The sequence below is a fragment of the Sturnira hondurensis genome, unplaced genomic scaffold, assembly GCF_014824575.4.
Source record: "Sturnira hondurensis isolate 20B ecotype Veracruz unplaced genomic scaffold, ASM1482457v3 Scaffold0003874, whole genome shotgun sequence".
NCBI lineage: Eukaryota > Metazoa > Chordata > Mammalia > Chiroptera > Phyllostomidae > Sturnira > Sturnira hondurensis.
This window is the reverse complement of record NW_028076505.1, coordinates 1,151,694-1,164,003: the sequence shown is the minus strand read 5'-3', so window position 1 is coordinate 1,164,003 and position 12,310 is coordinate 1,151,694. Positions and strand designations below refer to the sequence as shown.

Here is a 12,310-nt window from a genome sequence, read left to right as displayed (position 1 = left end):
CACTCCCTCTGGTGCAAAGCACTGAGCACACAGATGTGCTCTGAACGACCTGCGTGACCCCCGGGTAAAGCTGAGGGACAGAGGTAGACACCAGGGACCCTGTCCCTCGCGGGCACCCCCGTGCCTGATCTCCAGGCCCCCGAGGGGACACAGGAGTCCCACTGAAGCAGCAGTTCTCCAAGTGCGGCCCAGGCACCCTGGGGTGGCTCCTCCCAGGAGGGGGCGCTCAAAACCAAAATGATCATTTATACTCCTAAGGCATTTTTTTATTTTGCTTTTTAAAATCTCATTCTCTCACGAGCACGCTGTGAAGTTTTCCGGCTTCGTGGCCTATGACACTATGACAGACTGAAGCCAGAGGGGTGTGAAAGAGAGCGGCATGTCAGCCATGGCTGCTCTTTCGCTACATTTTTTTCTGTTTTAGAAGATATAATTACTCTTCATTTCTAAATGTTCCTTATGTTAACAAGCCATAGGTTTATCATTTTATGTTCAATGAATGAACGAGTAAACCTTTTAAAAATGTCTCCATGTTAATTTTGAATATGGGAACCATCCCTGGATAGAACCCATATAAACAAAACTTCTCTGGGGTCCTCGGGAAGTTTTAAACACTAAAAGGAAGCTCTGTGAACAAAAGGTTTGAGAATGGGTGCTGTGGGGGTGGTCTCTGAGGAGTCTTTTCCCCATGAAGTCCGGTGATTCCAAGGCTCTGAGGGTCTAAGGAAATGAGCTCCAATGAAGACATGGATACGACTCTGTGAACTGGGGAAATAGGGAAGCTCCCACGCAGCAGGCAGTCCTCCCTCCCCCGGGTCACACAGAGCGGACAGGAAGAGCCCTGGGCATCCGGAAAGCCTCGAGAAAGAGCATATTTCCTCCCCCACCCTCTCTGCCACCTCTGATCAAGACATTGTTGGGCGCCAAACCCTCTCCTAATGGATATAATGACCTCTCAGCCCAAGGGGCACCATCCTGACCCTACTTAACAGGATGGCCGGAGACAGCTGGGTGAGAGCAGAGTGCGGATGCGCGCAGCACAGAGGAACGTTCTAGTACCTGCGTTTTGCTCAGGCCCCAGCTCAGACTCGCGACAGAGCACCCCAAACAGTCTGGAGGCCCCCAGGGAGTCTTTACAGCTGGCGTGGGGAACTGGCACTTCCCACAGTGGGATGAGTCTGCACCACCCAGGTCTCTCCAGAGGGCAAGTTCCCTTTATAATGAACAAAGAGTGAGAGCACCCAGGCTCTAGCCTCGGCGGAACCACAGCTGAAGTTCTCGGTGCCGCCCCAGGCATTTTTCATCATTGCAAGTCGTCCTCCATGACAACCCCTTGCTCCCGGCTGCCTCTCCTCCCAAGTCCATGTTCTTCCCATTGCTGGTCACCTCCCAGCTCCTCCCCTCCGAGCCTCGGTTTCCCCATCCATAAAATAGGATCATTCCTACAGTTTAAGGCCAGGGTGGAGACTGGAGCCCCAGGAAGCAAACACTCCATTTTCTGCTGTGAGCCCCCGGTTTCCGGTGAATGGCTGCAGGACACTCCCTGACCCTGTCCCCACCCGCCCCCTGCCGGGGACTAGCACTGGGCTCTGTGTTTGGGGAGGCTTGAAGCAGACTTTAACACCTCCTTTAAGGAATGAAGCCCTTCACAGTTTTTAGAGCATTTCTCTCATTTGATCTTATTTTATCCTTACAACAACCGGGATGGTTCTCACCCACACTAATGAAGAAAGCAGAGAACTATATTTGCTTTGTAATTATCATGTTGCCCAAAAGGGGAGTCCTCCTTTGCGGGGGAAACTGTTCCTACCCCTGCATGGAGCTAGCTCCGTTTCCTTGGCAAACAGACCATGGTGCCCACAGAGTCTTGCTGAAACCCACTCCAAGCCGAAGCGCAGACAGAGTAAGCTGGTCTCTACCGGAGGCATGACACCGCCCGAGCTCACCCAGGGCTGCAGGCGGGAAAACAGGAAGTAGCTGGGCTATGCACGTCATCTTACCATTTTCGCCGGGTGTCTTGTCTTTCCCGTTGGTTGCCCCAGCACCTTGTCGCTATAGGCATAAAAAAAAGGAAAGAAAATGTTATCCAATAACTATATTCAGAATTATTTTGTCCCTTATTGTTTCACAGATCTCCTTCACTGTATCAAGTTCTGTAGTGCTTTGGCAAAGGGTGGGTAAAGTGAGGTGCTTACCAGGCCAGGGAAGGACCAGCCCAAGAAATGACCCAGTGAAGTGGCTGAGCCAGCCCCCCTCCTCCCTATCAAGGGACATCGGATGAGAGACGGTTGTTGACAAGCATAACTTCATTGGAAATAGGAGGGAAACAGCCAAAGGCGTGTGCCAATTGTGAGAAGCTCGGAAATGTCACCGGGTCAGTGGTGGCCTTTACACCCCTCTTTTCTCATTCCGATCACAGCGCCCAGTGTCTTACTGAAATAAACTTTAATCAACTAAAAAAATTACATGGAGAGTCACAGTTTTTCTTACTGTAGGGTAATTTTTCTGCCATCGTTTATGCCTCTCTTGTGCATATTTGCTTTTCCTGGTGACTGGAAGTATAGATGTTTCATGGTTAGACCCGAATGTTCAAGCTAGATGGTTAACATGTGAGGAGCCCCGTGAAAGGCGTTACACAGGTAAACATATGAGCATGTTTCCTCGTGGCTACTGAGCTGCTGCTTTTAATAACATGGTGTTCTGAATTGTTATAGGCCAGGGATGGAGGAGCAGTTTATCAATCAAATGTTCTCGTAGTTACCAGAAAATTTGTTGAAAAGAATTGAAGAGATGTAAAGTCTCTAACTTTTAGATTAAAAAAAACAACAACAGTGAAGCCAGGTAATGAGACTGATTTGTCCAAGGTCACAGTCAAGACCAGAGATGGGACTTCCTTACCCAGAGGTCAGTGCAGTGCAGGAATTATTCTTGTTGCATAACTATCTGCATAGGACCTTGGAAAGGGCGGCAGAGCACTGGACAAGGAGAAAACCGCTAGAGGTGACTCCCACCAGGAAATAAATGTGCTCTCAAAACGTATATTTTAGTCCGAGACATCCGCCCAAAAATAATACCAAAGACATAGCCGGTTCATCAGTTCCCATTAGTGTTCAGTGTTGTCATGAGAGATTCCCAGGTCCCTTAGTCAACCTTCATTGGGAAAATACTGCTTTTGGGTTCTGAGGAGTGTAAATAAACAGGGCGAATGAGTAAGACTTTTGTTAATGAAGTTAACCTTCCTGTGCGTGCTCATCACCTTGTGCAGGTGATGACCTGGGAGAGGCAAAGTCGAGTCTCCTGTTTATTATCAACCCCGACACACGGGTGTGAGCACACTCCCCATCCCAGTCACTGGGGAGTGTAAATGTGCCCCCAGGCCTGCCCCGTTCTGAGAGGGTGGGACCACTTCTCTCCGGCAGGAAGTGGAAGAAAAGGTGGCAAGTCGGAGGGTTTACATCAGTGTGGGTCCCTTGTCCACATTTAAGTTGGATGCCTGAAATCTTCAGAAGGCTAGATCTGCCCTACGTTCCCCTGGAGGAAGAAGGTTCTTGGCCAAACATCAATCATTCTTCAGCACATTCCAATGAGGTCCCCAGGGCACAGCCCCATGTTCTACAGTGCCCAGCCTGTAACACGTGCTATCCTGTAACACGTGCTGTCTTCCTTTAAACCAAACCACACTTTTCTTAAAGAGAGGAAGTGCACCAGTAAAAAATGCCCCTTCCTTCTTGCCTGGGTTATTTTGATAGCTCCTTTTTTTCCAACACGGAGCAGTAAGTTCAAGTTCGCTGCACTCGATGGAAATCTGATCACCATTGCGGAGGATCAGGCAGCAGCACAGTGGCTGTTGGCGGTGTTCAAACCCTCCACCCTTCCCCCCATGATGTGTAGACAGCTCATTAAAAAAAATCAGATTCCACGAAATGGAAGTCCAGTGTTCTAGAGTTGAATAAAATCCCATTAAACAGCTTGTAAAATAGGTGCACACTCAACCCACAGTCTCCAACTACCTTGAACACTGACACCTCTCAAATGTCATGAATACTTCACTTCATAAAAGACGACTTTTTAGAAGCCTGGAGAAAACCAAAATTGAAATGTGCACAGAGGAGAAAAAGGAGTCCTTTCCCAGGATTTCTAAGACGGGGTTTTGTGTCAGATCTCATCTAAAAGATGCAAAGTGCAGCTGAGAGATGTCATAAGGAGGTGGTGTGTCGGATCAGAAAACAATCCTGACAAAAAAGAACTAGTCGTTGAAAGCATTTTTTTTTTCAGAATTCTCTGAGACCTTGTGACATTTTTCAGGCAAGGCTGAGAGCCTGGGGAAGTCACCCAAGAGCTTTCCTGCCCCCGGGGTCTTGGTGGTCGACACGAGACTGTTTGGGCACCAGGTGAGGCGGTTGAATCGGTAAATGGGGAGGATCCAAGTCAGGCCGCTGTTGGGGTGGCCAATGCCCACATGGACCTCGTCCAGACGTGCTCCACGGCCCCCCGCGCGCCATTGTCTCATAGAATTCTGACAGCGTCCCTGACGAGGGACACACCGCCCATCCACCCCCTTACAGACCGCGTCCTAGAGCACAGAGAGGACTCGATCAAGGTCATGCAGCTGGGAAGTGGTGGACCTGTGACCCCAGCCCAGAGATTCCGGCTTCAAAGTCTTCCCTTTAAACCTCAAGCCCGAGCATCTCCCAGTATCTCCCGAGGGCTTTCCTCGGCAGGTAGGGAGAGTCCTGTGTGAGGGTCAATGCAACTTCATAAGCACCCACAGAGAGTGTTAAGGACACTTGACTCATACAAAGCAGCAGAGTCAAACCAGCAGTCCAGGGATCAGTGGTAGAATTTCTGTCTTTCATGAAATTTAAATAACAAGAAAAACCCATAGCTAGGCTGTACCGAAATGGATGGAGGGATGGGTGGATGAACGAATGGATTTCATTCTCCAAACGTCCAGTAGGGAAAAGGTTCTTTCTCACACGATGATAGAAGTTAGTGCACTGAGGGAGTGTGCTAACTTTTCCCCGCCCCCGCTGTCATCGCCAAGTGAGAGAAGACCCCGCCTCCTCGATCCATGAGCCCCACCGTGAGCTCAGCATCCTGAGAACCTGTGTTAACCTACTGAGCAGAAGCATATCATCTCTTCTAACTGGACTGATAAATAAGATGAAATGTTAAAGGGAAGGGCATGAAAAACTGTCTTCAGGGCAAACCCCGAAACGAGAATCTGAGTGCCGAGCTCTGTTCTGAGACCTTCAGAAATGATGCCATGACATCATGAATACCACCACTGGGTCACTCAGTTTACATCGATCCAACTTAGAATGTGAGGGCGTGCGGACGGCAGGAAGATGCTCTCCGACCAAATACACCGTCACAATCACCAGGCTACAGTGAATGTGTGGAATACACCGTCCAAATTCCCTAGAAAACCAGCACGCATGCATTGAGAGCTTCTTACACGGGGCATCCCATACCCTTTTATCAGCAGATGTCGCTCCCACATTTTCAAATGGACCTGGAGCACCCACCGCCATGGCCACCGAGAATGGCAGTGGCTGGCATACAGGGGCTTTTGTGTATTTCTTCCTTGGTGGGGGAACAAGTGGAGGCAAAAAAATCTGCAGTTGGAACACAGCAAAACCAGAAACAGGAGCGCTCCTGATAATTCTGTTTCCAGAAGAATCTCGCTGTGTTTCTCATCGTCTGCCCCTTGTTGTGGCACCGGACACGGATGTCCCCACTCAGGTCCTCTGGTCAACTCAAGCTCCACTTCCACCCTAAACTTCACATTCATAAAACACTCCTATTTGGGACCCTCAGAGACACCTCGCCCCACATGGACCTAGCATCTTCTTCCATGTGCTCCTAAGGGTCTAGGAAAATAACAGCTGAAATCCGAGTCCCTGCTGAGCAAGCCAGCTCTGTGCCTGTCTGCCTCAGGCACTTGGGCGTCCCCTTTTCAAACACATCAAGACAACATCATTCCTGGGACCTCTGGAAAGAGCCAGGGTCCTGGGTGAGGAAAGGTATGCCACTCAACTGACCCTGAGAATCATGAATAAGAAAATTCATGAACATTTTCTTGAAAATTTCTCTTTTTATATTATCCCCATTTCACCACTAGGAAATGCTAAATCCCATCTAAGGACATGGCACAGGAAATTAAAATCACAGCATTCCAGGAGCCCTCGTCTCCGGCGAAAGCAGGGGCTTGCGTACATGCTGGGGGTCCACCGAGTGGAGGTCCCCAGCCGGAGGGGCACACCTCTCAGAAGCACACCAGGCAGCGCAAGCCTGGCGTCCTTCCTCGGTGATGTTAACTAATAACAAGGTAGCATTTCAGAATTTAATAAGCCCCCAATTAAAAGGAGCCTAAATAGAGAGCGAGTGTATGATAGTCCCTTCTGATAATCTAGTAGGTGCCAAGCAGCTATAAAAAGGCAGGAGTGGTATTAAGAAGGTGTAATTTCTGAAGTCATTTCGCCTGACAGTCCCTTTGCAGCAGGGGCAGCAGGGAATGAACAAAGAGCATGCGTTCGTTTTCCAGAAAGCAGAGCCTGAGTTGAACGCTATTGGTGCTGCAGACGGGAGAAGGGAGCCAAGAAGGAGGGAGGGCGGCTGGGAAGAGGGACGAGAGAGCAATGGGAGGGTCCCCCATCCCCCTGGCAGTGCCACACACCCTGACCTCGTGCCCTTCCAGGCCTTGCAGCCTGCGTCGGAGGGCAGACCCCGGCCAAGAGAAGGCAAATACATTGTCACCTGCCCCTGTCTCCCTCTGGTCCAAACAGGCATCACAGAGTGTCAATTTCCAATGCTTCAAGACTGGGTAATGGCTCAAGCCCAGGACCTGCCTGGGGACACAGAGGAAGCCCCAGAGCAGGAAGGTGGAGCCCCACACTGACGCAGCATGGGCAGGAGGTGACATGCTGTCCCTTCACACCTGCCAGAAGTCTGTGGAGTCTGCGTCAAGCTGGCCGCCCTCACTGATGGGGTCCTCACTGATGGACCCGGTGAGAGCTGCACGACTCAGCACATCAATTTGGCTGGGCGACTCTTCACAACCAAGCCGCAAAACCACACACAATTCCTGGTACCGGAGGTACTCCACTCGTGGGACAGGCCACGCCAACGTTCCGGTCAATAACTGACTCCAGGTCCACTCGGCCCTGAGCCTTGAACTTGGAGTGGCTATGAAGGCATGTCTGACCACACACACCAGCAGCATCGCCTCAACCAGAAAGAGTGCTGTTTTCCTGACCCTCATCAACACACGCACAAGCGGCCTGACTGCATGGGGCGTGAAACCCAGGCTTCCTCTGAAAAGAAGTGACCGGATTACTCCCCTGCCCACTATGGTCCCTTGTGAAATCCACACAAAGTCATACTGTTCTTGGAGTCGTCACAGTTGCATCAGGTGACTGAGGCATTTCTAGGCACAAAATACAAGGGGGGCCAAGAGGGTTTACATTCCACCCCCGGGGGGGCCATGGGGCTCACCCAAGCAGGTCCCTGAAATCCAGGTTTGTTTACTGATTTTCAAAAACCGCAGGAATGTGTAAGTAATGAAGACCAGCGAGTTGAGCACCTCAGGGCACTGTGCCACCATACTTTCTTTTGCTCAGCGCTGTTGGGGGTGGGGATGGGGGACCAAGAAACTTATTAATCAAGACAAATACTGCACAGGATCACTTACATGTGGAATCTGAAAAAATAAGTCAAACTCATAGAAACAGAGTGGAATGGAGGTGGCTAGGGTCTCAGGTAGGAGGCATACAGAGAGGCTGGCAAAATGTCACAAACTTTCAGCTCCGAGATGACAAGGACTGAAGAGCTGATGTCAAACATGGTGGTTCCAGTTGGCAACACAGTCGTACAATTAAAATTGGCTAGGAGAGTGGAACTAAAATGTTCTCACACACAAAAAAGATGAGTGTGTGAGGCGGTGGACGTGGCAATTAATTTGATGGTGGGGATCTTTCACAACTTATACATGTACCAAATCACCACATTGTACTGATTAAGGGTGTTCAATTTTTATTTGTCGATGACACCTTAGTGAAGCTGAAAAAGACAATAATTTAATTCAATATTTTAGAAAAATTAAAAATAATGCCAAAAGTCCTTATAAGCAAATACCAGCATTCAACATAAAAACAGAATCCATCACTATTTTACTGATATTTCGCTCAGCCTCAAGCTGCTGGGTGGCCCCACCCGGCTCGGGTCACATGTAAGTAAAAGATTCAAGAAGTGGAGTGATTTCAAGGCTTTCAAAAACCATTCTAACACAGTCCTCGAGACCTCTTGTCTGCGGCTTCCTCGTGGGCTATGACGGCAGGTTATGAATCCACGCTGTCACTTTGAGTTTTTATCACCCGAGCTCCAGGATACTGCAGTGTTCGTCTCTTGGATCATGCCAGTGTGCATTACTTCATCTTTAGGATGCAACGCAAGTTCCCATAGAAAGATATGTATTTTTTTATTTCAGAAATTTGAAGGGAATAAAAATGAAATGAATTCCAGCAGGTTAAATGTGGGGTAGAAATGACAGTCCAAGAGTATTTTCTGAATCTATACCTATAGCCTTGAAGTGCATAAATCTGTATTTTCTTCAAGAACTTGGCTTGATATTTAATGTGGTATGATATGACTTGCCTAGAAAGTCACCACTTCGAAAGCTCACTAGGGTTCGGGAGCAAAGGGCCTTCTGCAGCAGAAAGGACCCCAGGTCATCCCCAGGGTCCCCGGGGTTCCACCCACGCTCCACCCTTTCTTCCCCCATCTCCCCGAGAGACTAGCTCATTTCACCACCAAATATTAGAAAGAGCCTCTGCGTGCGTGTGTTCACTCTGGCCACACAGGAGAAAAGTCAACAGCTCCCATGGAGTGAGGGAAGTGGGGCCCCAGCAGCTGCTGGCTTCCAGAGACATTTCTGTTCAGCCTGTAACTGAGCCGTCAGTGGGGCCAGGGGAGGGGGTCTCTCGGTCCTGGGGTCAGCCCCTCACTGTGGCAGCAAGGCAGAGCTCCCCGGTGTAAGGACCTGGGTCTCTTCCAGGCTGAGAAATGAAAGATTCTTCTGAAAAGCAGATTGTCAAAAGTAGATACCTTGGCCCATGGGCAAAACCATGGGCAGGCAGTGTCAGGGGCCCAGACTTAATCCGTGTTTGCGGGTGGGGTAGGGGTGTGGAGGTGACTTATTGCATGGACTGTACTTCTCTGAAAAACCAGGCACTGGGCTAAGCCCAGACAGTCTCTTCTCCGAAAGAAGGGCACATTTTTGGCTCCCAACCTGGAGGGACAGGCAGAGACTAAACCGACCACCTCAATATTGTGGGTGAGAGCTTGACTGAAGATGGCTAAGCTCGGGGGCATGGGTGAGGGACCCCCATGGCGGTCAAGGGGGGCTTTCCACCTCTTGAGAACTAGTATGTGCAATACCACCCCGACCAGCTGTGCCTTGCTGGGGAAACCCCTTATCTAAACCCCATCCCCTCCCTCTGAGGATAGATCACACCCTCTGGCTCCTACTGGCCACAGGTAGGAACCGGGCACCCAGTAGGTGCGCGCTCCCCACCTGTCCATCCACAACAGCGTTCTCCGGAAGAGGCATTATTTGTTAATATCAGGTTGATGGCATCTATGTATCGAGAGAAGGCAGAGGACTTGCTTCAAGGCACCATCTAGCACTCTGCCTTCTGTTCCCAACACCTGCCCTCTGTGGGGTTCTGTCTCCCAGGTCGTTGGGGAGATTTGGCAAAGACAGAAAGAAAAAGCCATCTCATTCCCATGGTGGTTCAGAAGTGCTTGTTAGCAAATGCTACTCAACGCCATCCAGCCCCTGGTGATGCATTTTCTCCTAAGTAATTCTTCTCTGCGGTGCTGTCTTCCTTTCATGCTGTTTCATCCCGATAGTCACATTTCTAATGGCTTCAGTGTCTCCAGCGCCCTGAAATGGGAGCATTGCGCCGAGCAATTTCTCCAATGGCTCACGCGTAAGAGGAAAAGCGCAAAGCTGCATGTCTTTGGCGTAGCCCGGTTCAGGTATTGCAGATTGTTTGCAAAAGCAACACCCAGCCCAGAAGAGGTGTCAAGACAGAGCCCTGTCCCCAAAGATCTCAGGATATCTTGAGAAGCCTTTTTTTTTATCATCATGAAGGAAAAAGTTTCTATGGTTTTACGTTTCACGCTTTACGGACAAGGCTTTGTGAGTCTCTCTGATGAAATGTCAGATTTTAAATGAGCAGAGAAGCAAAACCACATCGAACACACCCTGAACCGAGATAAACAGCTGGGTGGCCAGCAGGTCACAGGTGGCCGCCTGGAGCCAGGGCAGCCATTAAGCTGGTGGCTTCTCAGGGACATCAAAGGCACGTCACTTAAGGCCTCTCCCAAATCAGAGTTTGTGAATTTTTCTGGAAAGTAGAAAACCCTCTCACGCCACGATCTTATGATAAGGAAAAGATAGATTTAGTTTTGTGCCTCTGATAGTCTTAAATCATCTATAATTCTCCTAGTAACATTCTGAAAATCGAGCATGAAAACTTACTAACTTAATCCCTAAAGGTGGAGACACAAATGTCAAAAGAGAACTTTGGATCCCTTTTTAAAAAAAGATGGTTAAAAAAATCAATGGGGCTCCTCAGTGACAAGGGCTGTAACCTTTATACTTCCTTCTAATTCTTTCTCTGGCCAGCTGTCACCTCTGTGAGGCCCAAAGGATGAATTCTGCCTCGAATCCTACGCTCCGCTCCTGGTATTTTCATCCTGACCTTTATGGTAACAGAAATAACTAGCTTTGCTGTAGTTTGGGGAGACCATTTATGAAAAGGACCCTCCTGTTTGGGGATTTATAACTCAATATTTTATCCCACAATCAATATTTTAAATGAGTATTTTCTACCCTTAAAAGTTTCTTTGTGCCCAGATTCTTTTAAAATTCTATTTATAAATAGGAGAAACTTATTAACCAAGAATTTGATTAATTAGTTTCTCCTATTTATAAAAGGAGAAACTTATTAATTTCAGAATTTGTCATTCTGAAAATTTTGGAAAATAAATGCATGAGTAGGAAACCAAAAAACTACATCTAACCCACCTAGCAGAGCTCACCCTCAGTGGCAGCCCATGGGGGGCGAAGCACAGCAGTGGCACAAAAGACCCTTGTTGGCCCTGGGGTCACAGCTGGCAGCTGGCGACCAGCCCACATCCCTGGCTCCCAGACTCGAAGCCGGGGGCGGGGGTGAAGTCACAGGTTGGCTCAACAGGCAGGACAGAAAGCCACTCGCAGACGGGTGCAGGGACTGCTCTGCCTCAGAAGCCGAGGCCTCCCCACTCCCCGAAGGCTAGCGCCACTGCCATGTGAGATTTCAGAGTGATTTACGGGGAGCGAGGACCGGAAATGCCGGTGTAACCCTCTCTGTCATCTTCTTACAGCTGTAGTACTTCAGCTATTGGCAAGGTTTGGAAATGGTGGTAATGCGCTGTAATTTATCTGCAAGCCTATGAGATGGAGCTATTTTGGTGGCAGTGTAAACACCTGGCATCATGGATTGGGTTTGTTTTTGTTTAGAGCATATTGGCGGAGAATGCAGGCTCCGGGGCTGTGGGGGGAGGGAAGGGCTGACTGTAAAGAGACACGAAAGAACTTTCGGAGGTGGGACAATAATCTATATGCGTCTGATCTCATCAATGATGCAGCTAAAATGGTAACTTTTATAGTACATAAATTATGCCTCAGTAAACCTGATCTGAGAAAGAAAACAAAGGGAAGAGTGTCCCGGAATCAGCCTCTCTAGGCTATCCCAGCCCTGTTCCGTAGCAGCTGTGTGATCCTGTGCCGGCCACTTACCCTCTCTGAGCCTCGGTTACTGCTTCTAGAAAATGGGAGTACCAGCACACCTACCTCTTCAGGTTGTAAGGATCAAAGGAGTTTAAAATCAGCCACGTTGCACAGATCCGGTCCCTAAAAGGAACCTGCTGCAAAGCAATGGGGAAAAGGGGCTTCGCCGAGCTCTGCCTCTCCCCCGCCTTCACAGTCTGCCTGCCCTGGGTGAGGGTGGCGGAAGCACGTGGGGCTGCACAGCTGGAAGACCAGGAGGAGCCCACGGGTGGCTGAATGGCCATGAGCAAGAGATGCCAGCGCTCTCGTCCGGGCCTCTCCACCTGCTCAGCTTTTCTTCCTCAAGGATGATGTTAAATCAAACGTGTATCATCTCACATGGCTACTGTGAGAATCCAAACAGAGAATATTAATACCTGTCATCATTTTTTTTTACCAAGTCAGCAGCATCTACCTGCTAGCTATTCAGTG

General features: G+C 49.2%; 1 protein-coding gene across 1 annotated transcript in view; it reads right to left on the bottom strand.

The window, feature by feature from the left end:
- Positions 1-12,310, bottom strand: part of PCP4 (Purkinje cell protein 4) — a 53,151-nt gene that overhangs the window by 25,738 nt on the left and 15,103 nt on the right. Inside the window, exon 2 of the mRNA XM_037042989.1 lies at positions 2,001-2,052. Coding sequence (XP_036898884.1) covers positions 2,001-2,052 — 52 coding nt within the window. The remainder of the gene's footprint in view (positions 1-2,000; positions 2,053-12,310) is intronic.